Source organism: Lepidochelys kempii, chromosome 6, assembly GCF_965140265.1.
Source record: "Lepidochelys kempii isolate rLepKem1 chromosome 6, rLepKem1.hap2, whole genome shotgun sequence".
Classification (NCBI taxonomy): Eukaryota; Metazoa; Chordata; order Testudines; family Cheloniidae; genus Lepidochelys; species Lepidochelys kempii.
This window is the reverse complement of record NC_133261.1, coordinates 2,904,151-2,925,656: the sequence shown is the minus strand read 5'-3', so window position 1 is coordinate 2,925,656 and position 21,506 is coordinate 2,904,151. Positions and strand designations below refer to the sequence as shown.

Below are 21,506 nucleotides of genomic sequence, written 5' to 3'. Positions count from 1 at the left end.
GTAATATATTAAAGCGCGAATCCTCAGCTGATCTAGCAGGCTGGGGTGTATACTATCTCTCTGAAGACAGTGGACTCAGTCATTTCGGTGACAGCCCAGGGATAGGGGCTGGATACTGCCAGGAAACATGTTTCAAGGAGCTTTCAGGGTTGGAGTGCAACTGAGGTGACCTGCAAGGCAAAGTAAAGGCTGGCTGAGCTTTGGAGGAGAATGGTTGGAGGGCGGGGATGGAGGAGGGTCAACAAGCTGGCTAGTCCGAGAGCTGACAAAAATAATTTAGCCCCTGCAAGTCGCTTGCTCACTGATACATGAGAGAGACAGGGTGACTCACAATCGTGAATTCCCCCAGAAAGCGTCACAACCTTCTTGAACCTTTCTGGGGCTGCCAGACATTGTTGGAACACAATAAAAGAAAAAAAAAACAATCCAAATAAAGCTCAGTGATAACCTGCATGATGAGGAATGAGATTGCAGTGGAGCGGGAACTGAGTTCTCCTGCTTCCACCTCCCAATCAGTAACGCAGTATGGAGTAAACAGGCTCAAGAGAAAGTGAGCAATTTGTGCATCACTTTCCAGTGGGCATCTTTCACCTCCTTGTTCCTCAGGCTGTAGATCAAGGGGTTCAGCATGGGGATCACCACCGTGTAGAACACAGAGGCTATTTTGTCAGTGTCCAGGGAGTAACTGGTGGAGGGTCGGAAATACATGAAGAGGAGGGAGCCATGGAACATGGCCACGGCCATCAGGTGGGAGGTGCAGGTGGAGAAGGCTTTGCGCCTGCCCTCGGCGGAGCGGATCCGCAGGATGGTGATGATGATATATGCGTAGGAGAGGAGAATGATCACAATGCTGCTCACGACCACGCAGCCAATCAAGGCAAACATCACAATCTCATTGACGCGTGTGTCAGAACAGGAGAGCGACAATACCGGAGGAACATCACAGAGGAAATGATTGATGGCATTGGAGCTGCAGAATGATAAACGAAAAGTAAAAACGGTGTGTACCACTGAGTCCAGCAAGCCCACGGCATACACCCCAGCCACCAGCTGATGACAGAGCCATCGGGACATGGTGACTGTATAGAGCAGCGGGTTACAGATGGCCACATAACGGTCGTATGCCATCACAGCCAGCAGGAGGCAATCTACATGACCAAAAGTACTAAAGAGATACATTTGCACAGCGCAGGCATTGTACGAAATCCTTTTACTCTCGGCTAAGAAGTTCAGCAGCATCCTAGGGGAAATTATGGAGGAATAGCAGAGATCAGAGAAAGACAAATGACCGAGGAAAAAGTACATGGGGGTGTGGAGATGGGAGTCAATGTTGATTAACACAATCATCCCCAGATTCCCTACCAAGGTGACAATGTAGATCACTAGGAACAACACAAAGAGAGGGACCTGAAGCTCCGGGCGATCTGTCAGTCCTGAGAGAAGGAACTCGGTCACCGTTGAGTGATTTCCCTTTTTCATCTCCTCTGAACCAAGACCAGGGAGCTGCAGTGACGTGGCCAGGCAGGTGGCTCAGGAATTCTATCCCCTCCCTAGAAGGAGAGGAAGGGAAGAAATTATGGAGGTTAGTTTCTTAGGGGACTCCCCTGCTGAATCAAGAAAAGGCCTTAGTCCACAGAGCCAGAGGTTCAGAGCCAATCATTCCAGTTATCTGAAAAAATGGACACACAGCAGAAATGTAAGAACCAGTGGGTTAACTATGCCCCACCCATGGGCATGGCTGTTCCTACACACAGCAGCAAACAGTGATTTCTGACTATTGCATGAGAATGTTGGGCTGAAAACAAGGGGTGAGAGTTTGTGCCAAGCGGTGCTCTTCCCAATTCATACAAGGTGGGATCTGCCATTTCAGTTCTGGGTTACTTAGTGTGATCATTAAGCCTGTTCAGAAAATGAAAATGGGCTTTGCATTACTTGCTATGAAATCCCAGAGTCATAACATAATGCACACACCACACCACCCATGCCCCCGGCACCTGTAAACTGCTGCTTTCTCCAAAAGATGAGGGTTTTTTTCCTTTAGCACAAGGCATGGAACGTGATGCTTTGGCTTCCAAAGATCTTGGTTCAATCCCAGGTGATGACCTCAGTGTCTGAATTTGTATGTAAGCATGATTCAGTCCAAATGCATGTACCTGCAGAAGACAGAGAGATATATCTTTGCTTCCCCCATCAAGAGAAGCTGCTACTCGGGAGAATTCAGAAGGTTTTACACTGTTCTTGGTGACCTGGGGGACATGATCCCTGAAGCAATCAGGTTCACCAAGACGCACAACACACCATTAAAACGACTGGGTCGGCCAAAGTAACTCGTACACTGGGGTTTAATCTGTTGCACTCTTTGCTCCTTTTGTTATTAAACGGTCCCATGTCTGCACAGTTACCCAGGGCAGAGCTAGGGGTATGTTTCATTCCGCTGCTTTCACTGTGTGCTGGGGGACAAGTGGCGTGGGTGTGATGAATATCCTGGGCGTGGGGAGGAAAGGAGATTGAGGGAGAAAATGGGATGTCAATGGAGTTACACCAGTGGAAGATGTCCGGGTCTCCAAATCCCTTCTTGTCCTACAAAATGATGTTGTCATCCTTCTTCCAACCCCATGACTCTAATTACAGCAAACATACCCAGGAATCGGTCTGCTATCCCACGCTGACCCCACACGCCCTGATGAATAATAATATTAACCAGCAACAGCTCCTTTATTCTTATTTTTTATTCTCCCTTCTCTCCCCTCCCTTTCACATCTCCCCGTCTCTTTCACCTAAGTCTTTCCATGACGACTTTCTCCTCGCATGATTTCCATTCTCCCTGCCCCCTCTCTCAGGGCTAGATTGTCACAGTCCTTCCTCAGCAAGGGAAAATAAGGCCTCTCCCCTCACCCCTTGCTCAATGATGCTCAAATCATGGATTCTGGCCATAATGGAGATGGCAGGGGCTGCTCACCCAATAGACCCCTCTGGAAGCAAGCGGGTGGGGGAGATGACAAGGAGTGGGAGGAACCTCCCCCACTAAGCATGACAAAAACTGTGATTGTTTCTGGTCTCCTTGGGTGGTGCAGCTACCCACTGACCCATACTCGGGGCAAATTGTAAGGTTAAAATCTAGAATTGCATCTCCTTCCATTCATCCCCTTTCCCATCTTCCTACTCCTCTCTCTTTCTCTAACTTGTCCATCTTCAGTGTTCTCCTCTCAGCTCCTTCATCCTGCCCCCCTCTCCTCCTCTGCCTCTGGTTCTCAGCCACTCCGACCTCCTCCTGTAGCTCTTGCTCATCAGCGTCGGTGCCCTTTGGCATAGGGAATCTCTCTTGTCCAATAACATAAGTGTCTTCGAATCATAGCAGATTAGGGTTGGAAGAGACCTCAGGAGGTCATCCAGTCCAATCCCCTGCTCAAAGCAGGACCAACCCCAACTAAATCATCCCATCCCAGTCAGGGCTTTGTCAAGCTGGGCCTTAAAAACCTGTAAGGATGGAGATTCCACCACCTCCCTAGGGAACCCATTTCAGTGCTTACCCACCCTCCTAATCAAATAGACTTTCCTAACATCCAGCCTAGACCTCCCCCACTGCAACTTGAGACCATTGCTTCTTGTTCTGTTATCTGCCACCACTGAGAACAGCCAAGCTCCATCCTCTTTGGAACCCCCTTCAGGTAATTGAAGGCTGCTATCAAATCCCCGCTCATTCTTCTCTTCTGCAGACTAAATAACCCCAGTTCTCTCAGCCTCTCCTCATAAGTCAAGAGCTTTAGTCTTGTGACAAGACTCAGTTACAACACCATCAGCTCAAGAGCATGGCAAAGTTGAACTCTCTTCCTGCAGAGCGCACAACTTGCTTATTTCTGTAGTACAGATGGGCCTTTACTGAACAATCACTCCCATGGAGAATGTCCTTGCAGCAGCCCCCTGTCCCTGGTCAAGCTAAGGAAGACAGAATGTGCATTCTTGATTTAGTTGGTGTTGGTCCCGCTTTGAGTAGGGGATTAGACTAGATGACCTCCTGAGGTTTCTTCCAACCTTAATATTCTATGATTCTAGGATGATCCCCTGCCTTCTAGTGATGTCACACAGGAGGGCAAGGCTCTGTCAGAACCTAGATTCATAGATTTTCAGGGCAGATGGGACCTTTGTCATCATCTAGTCTGACTACCTGTACAACATAGGCCAGAGAACTGCCCCCAAATCATTCCGAGAGCTGATTTTTTTTAGAAAAACCACCAAGCTTGATTTAAAAATCGTCCTTGAAGGAGAATCCACCGTGACCCTTGGTAAATTGTTCCAGTGTTTAATTACCTTCACTCTTAAAATGGGTGCCTTATTTTCAGTCTGAATTTGCTAATGGTGCAGCATGTCTTCAGAGAAGTCCTTTTATGGTGAATGAATGTCTCATGGTGGAAAGAGAAATAAGTCCCTCAACCACTTATGAATGTGAGATGTGGGGTGAGGGTGGAATTGGGGAAAGCTCTGTCTCTTGTACTCTCAGAAGGACAGACACCCTCCTTTCCACTGTGGGATGTTACCTTGCACTTCATATGATTTTCCAGGATGATCCAAATCCTTCCCCCCTTTCCACCCCCCATGCACCAAGCTGGCAGCACGAAGGGGGCACAAAGCCAACCTAGTCACCAAGTTGAGAAGTCCCCTGCCATGGGTGAGTTGCTGGGTAACATAGAGTAGGGGTAGCCATATCTACACCATTCGCTCTAGCCGGTTGCCAGTTTAGGGGTGGGGCCAGAGAAAAGGGGGTGTGGACAGAGTGGCCTTGTGCTCTGTTGAGCTTTGCCCAGCACACTACAGCCTCATCCCAAAACAATAGTATTTAAATACACAAACCAACCCGCCCTCATGGGATGATATTCATTATTCTGGCAAAGAGCAAGAATTCTATTCCGTTTTACATCTTTCCCTCTAGGTGGCGATAGCACCACTAGGGATCCCCAGCTGTTGAGGGGCTGTCGATCCACTGTGACTCACTGCAGCTCCGAGGCTGCCCTAAGTTGTCATGGGAGGACTGAACTGAGCCATAGGCCGGCCCCAGGATTGGAGGCCACCAAGGTGCCTGGCTAAAGCCCTATTAATTTAGCAGATGTAAGAAAAAATAGCATTAAACAATGGCCCTGCCCGATACCAATCAGCTCTGTGTTCTTGGGGAACCAGGGTGCAGTATCCAGCCTGTCTGTCTCATGAGGGACACTCCCTCCCACCAGCCTCTGCTTGAACCAAAACTGATCAGAAGAAAGACTTACAGAAAGCAATAAAAGGCAGTGGGAGACACACCTAAACCCCTCCTGACAAGGGGGACAGGATTAAGGCAACTCCACCAGGCCTCATCTGCATCAAAGATGGGACAGGGAGGCATTTCCATTAGCACACGGAATGCAGAACAGAGATTCCAAGGCAAGAACCGCACTGAGCTCTGGGACCAGAACAGCAGGAAGCAATGCATCATGGGGGAATCTCTGCTCCAGGTGTTAATCAACCTACGCCTGCACACACCCAGCTTAGCAGTTCTCACACCAGTTCTAGTTATGAATCTTTGATTGATATCCAAAATACTAGAGCTGCCTAATTGCATTGTGAACTCCCTGAAGGACCTCCCATAGCCAGGAATGATCACTACCTATTGTCTAGCCTAAAGAAAACCCTGGAGTCATCAGCATGAGCTTCAAATTAAGCATGTCTGCTTGCAGCATTGGGTCCTTAGCGAGCTACAATGGGGAGTAAGTAGAAAATCACCAGCCAGTCATAAAACCATCTATGAGCAGTGGATGTAAGTGATGAATCAATGCCACCAAAGAATTGCAGCTCTTTGCTAGGCTGGACTAGGGGGCTTGCTATGTGGAAGCCTGCCACAGAGCACAGTGGTAAAAAGCGCATCCAGGTCCAGTTAGCTGATTGGGACCTCACTCACAATGGTGACACAGGAAGAAGAACATGAGAGTGGAGGGAGAGGTCCATCTTGACAGGTGTTTGTCTAACCTCTCATTGCATCCCTTGTTACCCCTTTGACTTCACAGGAGTTGCTCCTGACCTAGAGCAGGATAAGGGATATCCGAATGAGGCTGTACAGTGGGGTCTGCCTGAGAAAGCTTGACTCGTGTATCTTATCTGCACTAGGAAATTTACTACATGTCAGATGCAATGCACGCTCTAATGAGACTGGGCACATCTACACTGCTGCTGCAAATCAAGTCTGAGATGCCCAAGGGTTTCCACTGCATATTGTGTAATTAAACACTCTGGTAACGATTTTCAAATTAGATCATTTGGATGTCTCCCTTTTGGGGTATGGAACATGAGATGCCCTCACAGTGCCTGGGAGAGTGGTCAAGCATGTTCTGAAAACCAGCCCTTTTGTCACAGAATCATAAAATCATAGAATATCAGGGTTGGAAGGGACCTCAGGACGTCATCTAGTCCAACCCCCTGCTCAAAGCAGGACTGATCCCCAATTAAATCATCCAGCCAGGGCTTTCTCAAGCCTGACCTTAAAAACTTCGAAGGAAGGAGATTCCACCACCTCCCTAGGTAACGCATTCCAGTGCTTCACCACCCTCCTAGTGAAAAAGTTTTTCCTAATATCCAACCTAAATCTCCCCCACTGCAACTTGAGACCATTACTCCTTCTTCTGTCATCTGCTACCACTGAGAACAGTCTAGAACCATCCTCTTTGGAACCCCCTTTCAGGGAGTTGAAAGCAGCTTTCAAATTCCCCCTCATTCTTCTCTTCTGCAGACTAAACATCCCCAGTTCCCTCAGCCTCTCCTCATAACTCATGTGTTCCAGTCCCCTAATCATTTTTGTTGCCCTCTGCTGGACTCTTTCCAGTTTTTCCACATCCTTCTTGTAGTGTGGGGCCCAAAACTGGACACAGTACTGCAGATGAGGCCTCACCAATGTCGAATAGAGGGGAACGATCACGTCCCTCGATCTGCTGGCAATGCCCCTACTTATACATCCCAAAATGCCATTGGCCTTCTTAGCAACAAGGGCACACCGTTGACTCATATCCAGCTTCTCATCCACTGTAACCTCTGGGTCCTTTTCTGCAGAACTGCTACTGAGCTTTTCGGTCCCTAGTCTGTAGTGGTGGATTGGATTCTTCTATCCTAAGTGCAGGACTCTGCATTTGTCCTTGTTGAACCTCATCAGATTTCTTTTGGCCCAATCCTCCAATTTGTCTAGATCCCTCTGGATCCTATCCCTACCCTCCAGGATATCTCCCTCTCCTCCCAGTTTAGTGTCATCTGCAAACTTGCTGAGGGTGCAATCCACACCATTCTCCAGATCTTTTATGAAGATATTGAACAAAACCGGCCCCAGGACCGACCCTTGGGGCACTCCACTTGATATCGGCTGCCAACTAGACATGGAGCCATTGATCACTACCCGTTGAGCCTGACAATCTAGCCAGCTTTCTATCCACCTTATAGTCCATTCATCCAGCCCATACTTCTTGAACTTGCTGGCAAGAATACTGTGGGAGACTGTGTCAAAAGCTTTGCTAAAGTCTAGGAACAACATGTCCACTGCATTCCCTTCATCCACAGAGCCAGTTACCTCGTCATAGAAGGCAATTAGATTAGTCAGGCATGACTTGCCCTTGGTGAATCCATGCTGACTGTTCCTGATCACTTTCCTCTCCTCTAAGTGCTTCAGAATTGATTCCTTGAGGACCTGCTCCATGATTTTCCAGGGACTGAGGTGGGGCTGACTGGCCTGTAGTTCCCAGGATCCTCGTCAAGCTGTCTCAAGCTGAGCACCCCAACAATTTAAGGCACTCGGCACTCTTTACAGTCTTGGTCGCCACGCCGGGCAGTGTATGGCGTGATTTCAGATCAGCTGCAATCCCCCCTAGGAATAACAAGGTCTACAGCAATACTGCAAAGTATTAGCAGGGTAGAAGGTGCTATCGCCACCTAGTGGGAAAAATGTAAAACTGAACATAATTCTTGCTGTATTATCCTGTTCGGGTGGGGTTTGTTTGCTTGCCTGCAGAAGTACTGTTGTTCTGGTCTGAGCCTTCATGCAAACACATAAGACTGTGCCACACATCCAGCAAAGGAAAGGCCTTGTTCTCTCTTAAGAAGCTGAGCAACATCTTGGGAATGATGGCGGAAGAGTAGCAGAGGTCACAGAAGGACAAGTGACTGAGGAAGAAGCACATGGGGGTGTGAAGCTGGGGCTCGATCTTGCTTTTCACCCCACTTTTTACCCCACTTTCATGAGAAAAAACCCCACTTCTTCAGATGCATAAGAAGTGGGATTTTTTACCCACAAAAGCTTATGCCCAAATAAATCTGCGAGTCTTTAAGGTGCCACCAGACTCCCGCTTAGTTAAAATGAAATGACAAGTCCGAAAAACAGATATTGTATCTGCTTTAGAGGCTACATTATAGGGATGTCACACCTAACTTAAGACCCTTTGAACATTTTTTGTTGTACAATTTTCCCTGGATTTCTTTAATGTGGCAATAGTAGGAGGGTGTTGGCCAGACATGGAGGACAGAGATGTTCCCTGACTTCTTCTATGATGTCTGAAGATATGGATGGATCAGGGTTGTTAGTGACGTGGGAAATTGAAAGAACAGAGTGAGGGGCAGAAGAGGGGCTAATTGTCTGTATTGGGGAGCCCATCTCTGCCCTTCGTTTCTCCATCACAACCCAAATTTCTGGAGCACAGGAGCCGATGTACCTCTCCATCTACTTTGTGTTTCTTGCTCATTGACTGGGAGGTCTCTGGCCCCACCCCTCATTCCTGCTCCCATTTCCCTGAGGCCAGAAAGAGATGGCTGAGGCATTGCTTTAGCACAGCTCCAAATCTCTGTTCATGGCTTGGTTGGGAGAGTATGATCTAGGCTACATTATGACCCTTATAGTTCTTCTGGTGAGGTCTCTATTGTTAGAGAGACATAAAGACTTGACCTAAATTGGTACTAATCACAGAGGTCCTGTCTAGAATGATTCTTCAAAGGCCAATATCCATTGTGCGTGAACAGCCATTAGTGTCTTCAGTTAAGACCTGACCCAGTGTCCAACAAAATCAATGGAAAATCACCTTGTGGATTTCAGTGTTTTTGTGTTAATCCTTGGTATACAGGACTGAACCTTTGGATTTCTGCTCCAGATGATATTGTGACAACTGTGACACAGGGCCAGGCCTGTGACAAAACTGGGGCAATGAGATTTCACCCAGTATTAGTTCTCAAAGATACCCTGGCTGCACTAGATGATTAGAGTTGGGAGGAAATGCCTGGTGACATGGCCACTGCTGCTTACATTCCAGGATGCCGCTTGTATTCCACCCCATGTTCAGTGTGGGACCCCCACTGGTGTGGAAGAGGAACCCAGAAACTTTGGGAAGTCTAGCACTACCAGTGGTGCTGTGTTCCTAGGGTGAAAGCCAGTGAAAGGTTCCCACTGATTTCACTGGGACCTGGATCAAAGGCCACAGAGATTTCGCAAGTGGCTGCCCTTTGTTCACCTGTGCAAGATCTGTGGGATAAACACCCACACCCTCACTTACCGGCCGATGGAACCAGTCCTGCACTGATCCATAGTGAGAGACCTGTGATGTTAGCCTAGCTGTAATGACACAAAACCAAGACTCTGACACTTCTCTCAGAGCGGGCACACGGCAAAGCCAAACTATTCCTTTAAAACAGTATTCACTGGGAATTAGACTCCGTTTTTGCTTAACAAATCATTTGTCAAATGAACCTCATTTCCTTTGAATGAATTTGGTATTTCTAAGTATTTGGACAGTAGTTGGGCCTAATGATGTTAATGTATGGTTTGTTCACAAGCTGCTCATCTTGACTATTTAGACTTTCCTATTTGTTCTTTTGTGAGACAAGACACCCAAGCCATATAATATACTTCCTACTCCCCACTTGAAGGGATGACATTTTTCACCTGGAGAATAATGAAAGGGGGGAAAGTGCTCTTTCTGGGACCAATTTTCAGAAGAATTTGCAATAATAGCTGTGAAAAGTTTGGGGTTTGCAAACACTTTCATGAACACACCAGTGTTGAAACCACACAAAACAAACAACAGAACTCAATAGATCAGAGTGACCCAAAGTTCTTGCTTTGGTTGTAGATATATTCATCAATCCATTTTTTATTTTTGCTTTGTTTTAACTATTAGACCAGGCATGGGAGCTGGGCTAATGTGAGTGAAGCAAACCAGTGTCTGTAATTCTTTTGTTCCAAGTTTACTTCAGTGTCTGGAGATTCCCCTAATTGTTATTGTGCATGGCATATTCTCACCTTGTAGCTAAGTAATTAAGTCTGTGTAAAAGTAAAATTTAATTTTCAACTTACGTCATTACAGAACTTTTCTTTTTCCCCAAAGAAGTTTTAATTATGCCCACTGGACCTACGCTAAGTATCTCCGGATGTTACCATGGCATCCCTCTGTTGGTGTTTATCTGGGATAAGAACAAGATTATAAAAAAAAAAAAAAGTTATCATCAAACCCGAGTCCTACTTCAAAAGTTACTAAGTTACCTACAATCAAAGGAAATTCTTAAAGGAACCTGCAACCTCCAGGATTTTAAAGCTCTGCTAGATTGTAAAACTAAAAGATGGAGATTCCATCTTTTGCCATGATTTGTTCTGACAATGCTGGAACACAGCTGCACTTGACTAGGATTCAAGCATTTGGCCCATTGTTCCATAAGTGCTCTGTCTGGTTTTGGTATATTTTAGCAAGGCCACGGAGTACATAACATGCTCATGTGCATCCAAAAGGTTGACAGTGGGGCTGGTAGGAAAATTGTTCTTAAAAGTTTCCAGTCCCACAATGTCATATCAATTTAAATGATTTTTTTTCATGAAATAATATCTCTTTCAGTGAAAATTCCCATGAAAAGACATCAGAACATTTAATTTCAGAAAAAAATGACAACTTTTTGTTTTGAAATGTTTCTACTTTATTTTCATTTTTATGATACTTTTATTATTTTCATCGTAGCGGTGCATAATTGTCAGGGTATGTCATAATGGGACAGCTCATATTAGATTATGATAATATAACAGTCAACATTTTCATAGACTCATAAAACTGGAAGGGACCTCAAGAAGTCTCCTTCCTTAGAGGTTTTTAAGGTAAGGCTTGACAAAGCCCTGGCTGGGATGATTTAACTGGGAATTGGTCCTGCTTCGAGCAGGGGGTTGGACTAGATGACCTTCTGGGGTCCCTTCCAACCCTGATATTCTATGATTCTATGATTCTATGAAGTCATCAAGTCCTGTCCCCGCACTCATGACGGGACCAGCACCATCTAGAACATCCCTGATAGGTGTTTGTCTAACCTAATCTTAAAAATCTCCAGTGATGGAGATTCCACAATCTCCCTAGGCAATTGATTCCAGTGCTTAACCACCCTGACGGTTGGGAAGTTTTTCCCAACCTATACCTTCCTTGCTGCAATTTAAGCCCATTGTTTCTTGCCCTATCATCAGAGGGAAAGGAGAACAATTTTTCTCCCTCCTCCTTGTAATAACCTTTTAGGTACTTCAAAACGGTTATCATGTCCCCTCTCTGTCTTCTCTTTGCCAGACTAGACAAACCCAGTTCTTTCAATCTTCCCTCATAGGTCATGTTTTCCAGACCCCCTAATCATCCTTGTTGCTCTTCTCTGTACTCTCTCCAATTTCTCCATATCTTTCCTGAAATGTGGCACACAGAACTGGACACAGTACTCCAGTTCAGGCCTGATCAGTGAGGAGTAGAGTGGAAGAATTATTTCTTGTGTCTTGCTTACCACACTCCTACTAATGCATCTCAGAATGATGTTTGTTTTTTTGCAACAGCGTTACACTGTTGACTCATATTTAGCTTGTGGTCCACTAGGACCCTTTGATTCCTTTCTGCAGTACTTCTTCCTAGGCAGTCATTTCCCATTCTGTTTGTGTCCATCTGAGTGTTCCTTCCTCAGTGGAGTACTTTACATTTGTCTTCATTGAATTTCATCCTATTTACTTCAGATAACTTCTCCAGTTTGTCCAGATCATTTTTTATTATAATCCTATCCTTCAAAGCACTTGCAGGCCCTCCCAGTTAGGTATCATCCACAAACTTAATAAGTGTACTCTCTATGCCATGATCTAAATAGCTGATGAAGACATTGAAAAGAACCAGTCCCACAACTGATCCCTGCGGAACCTCACTTGTTATGCCCGTCCAGCATGACTGTGAACCATGGATAACTACTCTCTGGGAGCGGTTTCCCAACCAGTTATGCACCCACTTTAGAATAGCTCCATCTAGGTTGTATTTCCCTAGTTTCTTGATGAGAAGGTCATGTGAGATTGTATCAAAAGCCTTACTAAAGTCTAGATATACCACATATACCTCATTCCCCCTATCCACAAGGCTTCTTGCCCTGTCAAAGAAAGCTATCAGGTTGGTTTGACATGATTTTTTCTTCACAAATCCATGCTGACTATCACTTATTACCTTCTAGATGTTTGCAAATTGATTCCTTAATTATTTGCTCCATTATCTTACCTGGTACAGAAGTTAAGCTGTCTGGTCTTTAATTGCCTGGGTTGCCTTTATTTGCCTTTTTTATAGATAGGCACTCTATGTGCTCTCTTCCAGTCTCCTGGAATCTCCCCTGTCTTCCATGACTTTTCAAAGATAATAGCTAATGGCTCAGATATCTCCTCAGCCAGTTCCTTGAGTATTCTAGGATGCATTTCATAAGGCCCTGGTGACCTGAAGACATCTAACTTGTCCAAGTAACTTTTAACTTGTTCTTTCCCTATTTTAGCATCTGAGCCTACCCCATTTTCACTGGCATTCTCTACAGCAACCTTCTTGGTGAAAATTGAAACAAAGAAGTCATTTAGCACCTCTGCCATTTCCACATTTTCTGTTATTGTGTTCCCCTCTTCATTTAGTAATGGACCTACCCTGTCCTTGGTCTTCCTCTTGCTTCTAATGTATTTGTAGAATGTTTTCTTGTTAGCCTTTATGTCTCTAGCTCGTTTGATCTCATGTTGTGCCTTAGCCTTTCTAATTTTGCCCCTACGTACACGTTTTATTTGTTTATATTCATCCTTTCTAATTTGACCTTGTTTCCACTTTTTTGTAGGACTCTTTTTTGATTTTTAGATCATTAGAGATCTCCTGGTTAAGCCATGGTGGTTTCTTGCCGTACTTTCTGTCTTTCCTATGCAGTGGATAGTTTGCTCTTGTGCCCTTAATAATGTCTCTCTGAAAGACTGTCAACTGTCTTCTATTGTTTTTCCCCTTAGACTTGCTTCCCATGAGATCTTACCTACCAACTCCCTGAGTTTGCTCAAGTCTGCCTTCTTGAAATCCACTGTCTTTATTTTGCTGTTTTTCCTCCTACCATTCCTTAGAATCATGAACTCTATCATTTCATAGAATCATCAAATATCAGGGTTGGAAGGGACCACAGGAGGTCATCTAGTCCAACCCCCTGCTCAAAGCAGGACCAAGCCCCAATTTTTGCCCCAGATCCTGAAATGGCCCCCTCAAGGATTGAACTCACAATCCTGGGTTTAGCAGGCCAATGCTCAAACCACTGAGTTATCCCTCCCCCCCAAGCTGCCTTCCACTTCCACTGCCTTCCACTTTCAAATTCTCAACCACTTCCTCCTTGTTTGTCAAAATCAAGTCTAGAACAGCCTCTCCCCTAGTAGCTTTCTCCACCTTCTGGAACAAAAATTTGTCTCCAATTCAGTCCAAGAACTTGTTGGATAATTTGTGCCCTGCTGTGTTATTTTCCCAACAGATGTCTGGGTAGTTGAAATCCCCCATTACCACCAAGTCCTGGGCTTTGGATGTTTTTGTTAGTTGTTTGAAAAACTCCTCATCCACCTCTTCTTCATGATTAGGTGGTCTGTAGTAGACCCCTACTATGACATCACCTTTATTTTGTACCCCTTTTATCCTTCCCCAGAGAATTTCAACAAGTCTGTCTCATATTCCATCTCAACCTCAGACCAAATGTTCACATTCTTAATATATAAGACAACACCTCCTCCCCTTTTTCCCACCTATTCTTCCTCAGCAAGCTGTACCTTTCTATTCCAGTATTCCAATTGTGTGTATTGTCCCACCAGGTCTCTGTGATGTCAACTGTGTCATCGTTGTGCCCATTGACCAGTTTAAAGCCCTCCACACTAGGTTGTTGAATCAGGCTGCTGCTTCACCACCCTCCTAGTGAAAAAGTTTTTCTTAATATCCAACCTAAACCTCCCCCACTGCAACTTGAGACCATTACTCCTCGTTCTGTCATCTGCTACCACTGAGAACAGCCTAGAGCCATCCTCTTTGGAACCCCCTTTCAAGTAGTTGAAAGCAGCTATCAAATCCCCCCTCATTCTTCTCTTCCGCAGACTCAACAATCCCAGTTCCTTCAGCCTCTCTTCATACGTCATGTGCTCCAGCCCCCTAATCATTTTTGTTGCCCTCCGCTGGACGTTTTCCAATTTTTCCACATCCTTCTTGTAGTGTGGGGCCCAAAACTGGACACAGTACTCCAGATGAGGCCTCACCAATGTCGAATAGAGGGGAACGATCATGTCCCTCGATCTGCTGGCAAATCCCCTACTTATACATCCCAAAATGCCATTGGCCTTCTTGGCAACAAGGGCACACTGTTCACTCATATCCAGCTTCTCGTCCACTGTAACCCCTAGGTTCTTTTCTGCAGAACTGCTGCCTAGCCACTCGGTCCCTAGTCTGTAGCGGTGCATGGGATTCTTCCGTCCTAAGTGCAGGACTCTGCACTTGTCCTTGTTGAACCTCATCAGATTTCTTTTGGCCCAATCCTCTAATTTGTCTAGGGCCCTATGTATCCTATCCTTCCCCTCCAGCGTATCTCCCTCTCCTCCCAGTTTAGTGTCATCTGCCAACTTGCTGAGGGTGCAATCCACACCATCCTCCAGATCATTAATGAAGATATTGAACAAAATTAGCCCGAGGACTGACTCTTGGGGCACTTCACTTGATACCAGCTGCAAACTAGACATGGAGCCATTGATCACTAGCCGTTGAGCCCAACAATCTAGCCAGCTTTCTATCCACCTTATAGTCCATTCATCCAGCCCATACTTCTAGAATACACAAGGAGCTGACTGAGGAGCTAAGCCATTAGTCATGGAAGACAGGAGGGATTCCAGAGGACAAATATAGTTCCAATCTATAAAGAAGGGAATCAGGACAATCCAAGAATTACCGACCAGTCAGGTTAACTTCAGAACCTGAAAAGGTACTGGAGAAAATAATTAAGGAATCCATTTGATAACCAATCAATTTGCAAACACCTAGAAGATAATAGGGTGACAGGTAGAAGTCAGTATAGATTTGTCTAGAACAATTCATGTCAAATCTACCTAATAGCTTTCTTTGACAAGGTAACAAGCATTGTGGATTGGGGGAAGCAGTAGCTGTGGTATATCTTGACTTTAGTAAGGCATTTGATACTGTCTCACATGAACTTCTCATAAACAATCTAGGGAAATTCAACCTAGATGGAGTTACTATAAGGTGGGTTTATAATTGATTATAAAACCATTCCCAGAGAGTAGTTATCAATGGTTCACAGTCAAGCGGGAAGGCCACATTGAGTGAGGGCCTGCAGGAATCAGTCCTGGGTCTGGTTATGTTCAGTATTTTTATCAATGATTTAGATAATGGCACAGAGAGTACATTTATAAAGCTTGTGGGTGATACCAAGCTGGGAGGAGTTGCAAGTGCTTTGGAGGATAGGAGTAAAATTCAAAATGATCTGGGCAAACTGGAGAGATGGTGTAAAGTAAAGAGGATGAAATTCAATAAGGACAAATGCAAAGTACTCCACTTAGGAAGGAACCGTCAATGGCACACATACAAAATGAGACATGACTGCCTAGGAAGGAGTACTATGGAAAGTGATCTGGGGGTCATAGTGGATCACAAGCTAAATATGAGTCAACAGTGTAACACTGTTGCAAAAAAAGAAATCATAATTTTGGGATGTATTAGCAGGGGTGTTGTAAATAGACACAAGAAATAATTCTTCAACTGTACTCCGTTCTGATATGGCTTCAGCTGGAGTATTGTGTCCAGTTCTGGGCGCCACATTACAGGGAAGATGGGGACAAATTAGAAACAGTCCAGAGGTAAGCAACTGAAATGATCAAAGGTCTAGAAAACATGACCTATGAGGGAAGATTGAAAGAGTTGGCTTTGTTTAGGCTGGAAAAGAGAAGACCAAGAGGGGACATGAGAACAGTTTTCAAGTACATAAAAGGTTGTTACAAGGAGGAGGGAGAAAAATTGTTCTCCTTAACCTCTAATGATAAGACAAGAAGCAATGGGCTTACATTGCAATAAGGGAGGTTTAGGTTGCACATTAGGAAAAAATTCCTCACTGTCAGGGTAGTGAAGCCCTGGAATAAATTGCCTAGGGAGATTGTGGAATCTCCATCACTGGAGGTTTTAAAGATCAGATTAGACAATCACCGGTCAGGGATGGTCTTGATAATACTTAGCCCTGCCTTGAGTGCAGGGGACTGGACTAGAAGATCTCTCGAGGTCTCTCACAGTCCTATGATCCTATCCTACCATTCTATGATTCTATTGAGCTACAGCAGCAGAGAAGAGTAGGCACTGCAGAGAATATAGCAAGCGTTTAACATTAAACAATAGACACATCAGGAGTCTCTTTACATAGGATACACGTCAACAAAAATAAATGTATCCCCCCATTTTAAAAAAAACAGAATACGGAAAAGTCTGATGTTCTGTATCTGTTTTTTGTGGAGAATTTAAGAAAAGTGCAGGGCTGAGGTACAGTTACTGATGGGATCATTGGAACTGCCCTACCCCTACCTCCCTTTGCACCAGAACGGATCCTAGCCTATCCAGCCTGGAGTCCCCATCTGCTTACCACAGTGGATCAGACCAATAGCCCATCTAGCCTGGTATCCCACCTCCCTGAAGCACTGGATCAGTACAGTGATCCATCCGGTCTATGACAATGGCCATTACAAGATGCCTCAGTGACAGTGGAAGAAACCGTCTAATGGAAATTACATAAAAACTAGTTTAAAGAGGAAATTTCTTCCTAACATAACTGGATGGTTTCTAATTTAGGCAGTTCCTTGAATTTTGATTGGTTTAGAGATATCTGAATAATCACTAAATAATAATTTTTGGTAACCCTGCAGTATGTAAATCCCTGTGCTCTAGCTAAGAGTGAGCCCTAGCCAAACAATATGAAGGGATTTGCATAATCACTGTATGGTTATTTTTTGAATGAATATGCAAATTATCTTTATTCTGACTGGCTGCTGTACTAGGAATATCCAAGCTGTTTGGCAGCAATGAAGATGCTTAACTTGAAACGTCTCTCAAGCAAAGCAGAAATATTCCAATATGTACATGAAAGATGAGGGGACAACAAATACCAAAAAGCAATAAAATGTGCTTTTGAAACTCCACTATTCTCTGGGCAGCTGGTTGAGTGAACTGTGGGATGTCCTTGCTGTAGCCTGATAAACGGTTTGGGTTAAGAAATAAGTAGAAGTTAGGATAACGTAGGCCCAAACCCTAAGTGTAGAGGAGTATGGGAAATTAAAGTTGCTTGAGTGAAAAAGTTAGAGATAAATTGGAGCCAGAGAGTAACGGGAAAGTAAGAATTAACAAGGACATGGCCTGGGATTATGTTATCATTAGGTTCTGGTTATAAGTGGTTTAACCACGGTTTTTAATGAGTGCTTTTGAGAACTGTGAATGCTCTATTAAAATGCTAACTCTTTGATAGTATGGGAAGGACATTGATGCAGATATCAATTTAAATAATGTGCAATGTAAAGAGAAAATAAAAAGGTGGTGAAAATATAAGGGTGGTAAAGGACAGCTTAATGTTTCTTCGTATTACAGTGCAGTATAAAAGAAGTACTTTTGCTAAATTGTGGGATATCTCCAATTAACATTAACATTAGGTTCCAGGATTATAAGGCAGTACTTTGTTGTAAGTAGATTAATCACCCATTGACACACTATTTCATCTCTGAGTGTAAATAAAACAATAGCATTTGTGTAAGTGGTAATTGAATGCCTATTTGCTTAACTAATCATTTTTCCTTTTAATGCAACTAAACTTGATCATTCCAAGTGGTCCTATACTAAATAAATTTTCTGTGACTCACCTAGAGGTTCAACCCTGAAATCTAAGATGGGTTTTACTGCACCCTTATCTTTAACAACTTAATATTAATGAGAAACATTTTAATATAAACATTACAAAAAGTTACACTATAGCACAAACGTCTCCTTGTGCTCACCTGTTTGTCTGCATCTTGTTTTATGCTTAGATTGTCAGCTCCTTGGGGCACAGGCCAGCTGATCTGAGGCAGTGAGTGCAGTAACCCTTATGGTGACCTCAATACTCACTCCCAGCAGGGAGGGAGACACTTTGATCCAGATAGCCCCTCCCCTTCACACTAATATGAAAGGCTTCTCTACAGATTTCTGCACAGTGGGTGCATGACCCTTTGCTGACCCCCCAAATACTGCCCCACCCTTTGAAGGTGAGACTGCCATAGGGAGGAGGTTTTGCTGCTAACCATAGAGACAAAGTATATTAGAATTGGAAGGACACTTCAGTAAAAATATTATTTCACCCTGGGAGGAAAGAAGAGAAGAAGACATGAAAGACTGAGGGCCAGCAAGTGCTTCTAAGCTGGAAACTAGAGTTCCTCAAGTGATGCAGAGCCTCTGACATTGGATTCACTGCCTTTTGAGGAGCCTCAATGCTCTTATACAGCTGATAAGAGACAAAAATCTGGAACAACAGACTCTATTTTGTGGATTATTATTTTTATTAACAACGTTCATGTTGCAGTAGCACCTAAAGCTTCACTGAGCTCACCTCAGCTTCGCTCCACAGCTGACCTTCATACCCTCTTCTCCCCAGCCCTGCCCCCCTTGCCCTCTTCACTTCAGTGTCCCCTCTCCTTCCATTTACCTTATCCCCTCCTTACTAAACCCACCCTGCCCTCCAAAAACAATAATCAAACTAACATAGATTCATTGATTCCAAGGGCAGAAGGGACCTTTGTGATCATCTAGTCTGACCTCCCGGAAAACACAGGCCAAAGACCTTCCCCAAAATAGTTCCTACAGCAGATCTTCTCGGGGAAAAAAATCTTGATTTAAAATGGCTAGTGATGGGGAATCCCCCATGACCCTTAGTAAGTTGTTCCAACAGTTAATTACTCTCGCTTAATAAAAAAGTATGACTTACTTCCAGCTTGAATTTGTCTAGTTTCAACTTCCAGCCATTGGATCATATTATATGTTTCTCTGTTAGACTGAAGAGCACATTATTAAATATTTGTTCCCCATGTAGGCACTTTTAGGTTGTAATTAAGTCACCTCTTAACCTTCTCTTTGTTACACTAAATAGACTGAGCTCCTTGGCTTTATCACTATAAGGAATGTTTTCTAACCCTTTAATCATTCTCATGACTGTTCTCTGAACATAGTCCTGCCTTGAGTGCAGGAGACTGGACTAGATGATCTCTTGAAGTCTGTTCCAGTCCTACACTTCTATGATTCTTTCCAATTTACCAACATCCTTCTTGAATTGTTGATGCCAGAATGGGACACAGTATTCCAGAAGCATGACATTTGCTGCCACCGTATTGTTCCCTCTGCTTGTATCTGAAACTCCTTTTCCCACCTGTGTTTCTCTGGTCTGTTTAGACTGTAATCTATGAATCTATGACATTTGCTGCCATCACATAGTTCACACTGCTTGTTTGTTCTTTTGCAGTTAAAAAGGAACGGATGTTTTGATGCCGATTTTCCTTTCAGAAACAGTTACGGCAACATTCAGTGCTTTCCTTCAAGAAAATGGAGTGCAATCTGCCGTCTCATGATTGATGCTAATATCTGAGGCAAAATCACAAAGCAACAATTTTTTTTCTACATCCCATTTCACAAGTCACTTTAATTGTTTTCTGCTCTGCAACTAATTGGAGCATCCTGTGTAAATCAGTTGTGGAGCCATATGTTTGACGCCAATTCATGTCCCAGTGATTTATCTAATTACTAACTGAACAACTGAAAGTGACACAAAGGACTTGTCTACATGAGAAAATTATACCAATTTAACTAAACCATTTGGAAACTGATTTAGTTAAATCAAACAAACAACAAAACAAATCCTCCCCCCTGGGATTTGAAAGTATCTTCTTTCCTCATTGGTCCTTCCGGTCAGGTGCCAGCTAGGTTATTTGAACTGCTTAACCCCTGACAGGTAAGGTGATCCAGTACAGCTGCCAAGGAGGGACTTCATGCTACTGAATGGGCTGGCATTCAAAAAGGTTGCTACCCTTCCTCCTATATTCATGACAGGCACTGAAAATGCCAACTGGCTTGCTGGCCAGGTTGGAGCTGTTTTCACCTACCAGAACTGATACCTTCCTTCCCTACTTCCCCAAAGGCTTGCATTTAAAGATTTCCTCCTTTCCCAGTCACTTGCTCTGAGGGCAATCCTTTGTCAATCACCCTTGCTCCTTCCCCTGCTACAATATTTAAAAGAAGGGTGCACCAACTTCCCCAGCATACCAAAAGCTAGTAGGGAGAATGAGTCCTGCCTATCCCAGTCTTTCCTTTATAAAACCCCAGCTACACGTGACCTCCCCCCAATCCCCCATTATTACTGACTGACAGCCTGTCCCTGCTGACTGCAGGTGAAGCTATTCTGGCTCCTTCAGCTGTGCACCTCTTCCCCCACCTCAAACAAGCAGCTTCACCTCAGCACCACTCAGGCCAGGCTGGTAAGTTCCGTGGGAATTTGTTGGGGGGAAAAAAGGGCTACCAGCAGCTCTGCCTCAGTTTCCAAATCTCCTATGGAAAACACAGTGTAACATCATGATCCCCTCAGGCTGCAATCAAATCCCATCCCCTGGCTGTGATTTATATATGCTGATCTTAGATTCTGGAGGAACCTCTTTGAAGTGATGGGAGACACTCTCACACACACACCCTCCATAGATCCAAGCCCAGGAAATCTGCTCTCATCCCCAGATGCACAGTGCTGTCCTCTCAGTAACAGTTTAATAGAGCAGCCAGTTAGTAAAGCAGAAAGGTCAGCACTTAGGGGCAAGCCTCTCCCAAAGAGAAGTTCCTGCCCTTCTCACAGCTGCAGGTCCCAAGGAACAGAGGGGCAACCAGTCTTGGCCAGTGTCACAGCAAGGAGGCACTAGTGCAGTGAAAAGGCTCTGAGGAGCCCTGAGCTGTGTAGCCCAGTGGGCTAGCTTGCCTTTATTATAGTCACTGCTTTGCATTATATTCAGCCATAATGCAAGAAACCAACAGGCCTGAGTCCTGTAAGACATTAGCTTCAGCAAGTTAGCATAAGGCTTGAGGCCTACTAACTTTGAACAGATAAACTTTGCGCTGATAAACAGCCCAATGGAAAATGCCAAGTATTTGGGGAGCTGAAAATAG

General features: G+C 44.4%; 1 protein-coding gene across 1 annotated transcript; it reads right to left on the bottom strand.

Moving 5' to 3' along the window:
• Positions 1 to 540: 540 nt before the first annotated feature.
• Positions 541 to 10,989, bottom strand: LOC140913718 (olfactory receptor-like protein OLF2). Its single transcript, XM_073350521.1, has 2 exons — positions 10,975 to 10,989; positions 541 to 1,482 (listed from the first exon to the last, which is right to left on the bottom strand). Exons 1-2 carry the CDS (start codon positions 10,987 to 10,989, stop codon positions 541 to 543), a joined length of 957 nt encoding a protein of 318 aa, XP_073206622.1.
• Between the last annotated feature and the right edge of the window lie 10,517 nt (positions 10,990 to 21,506).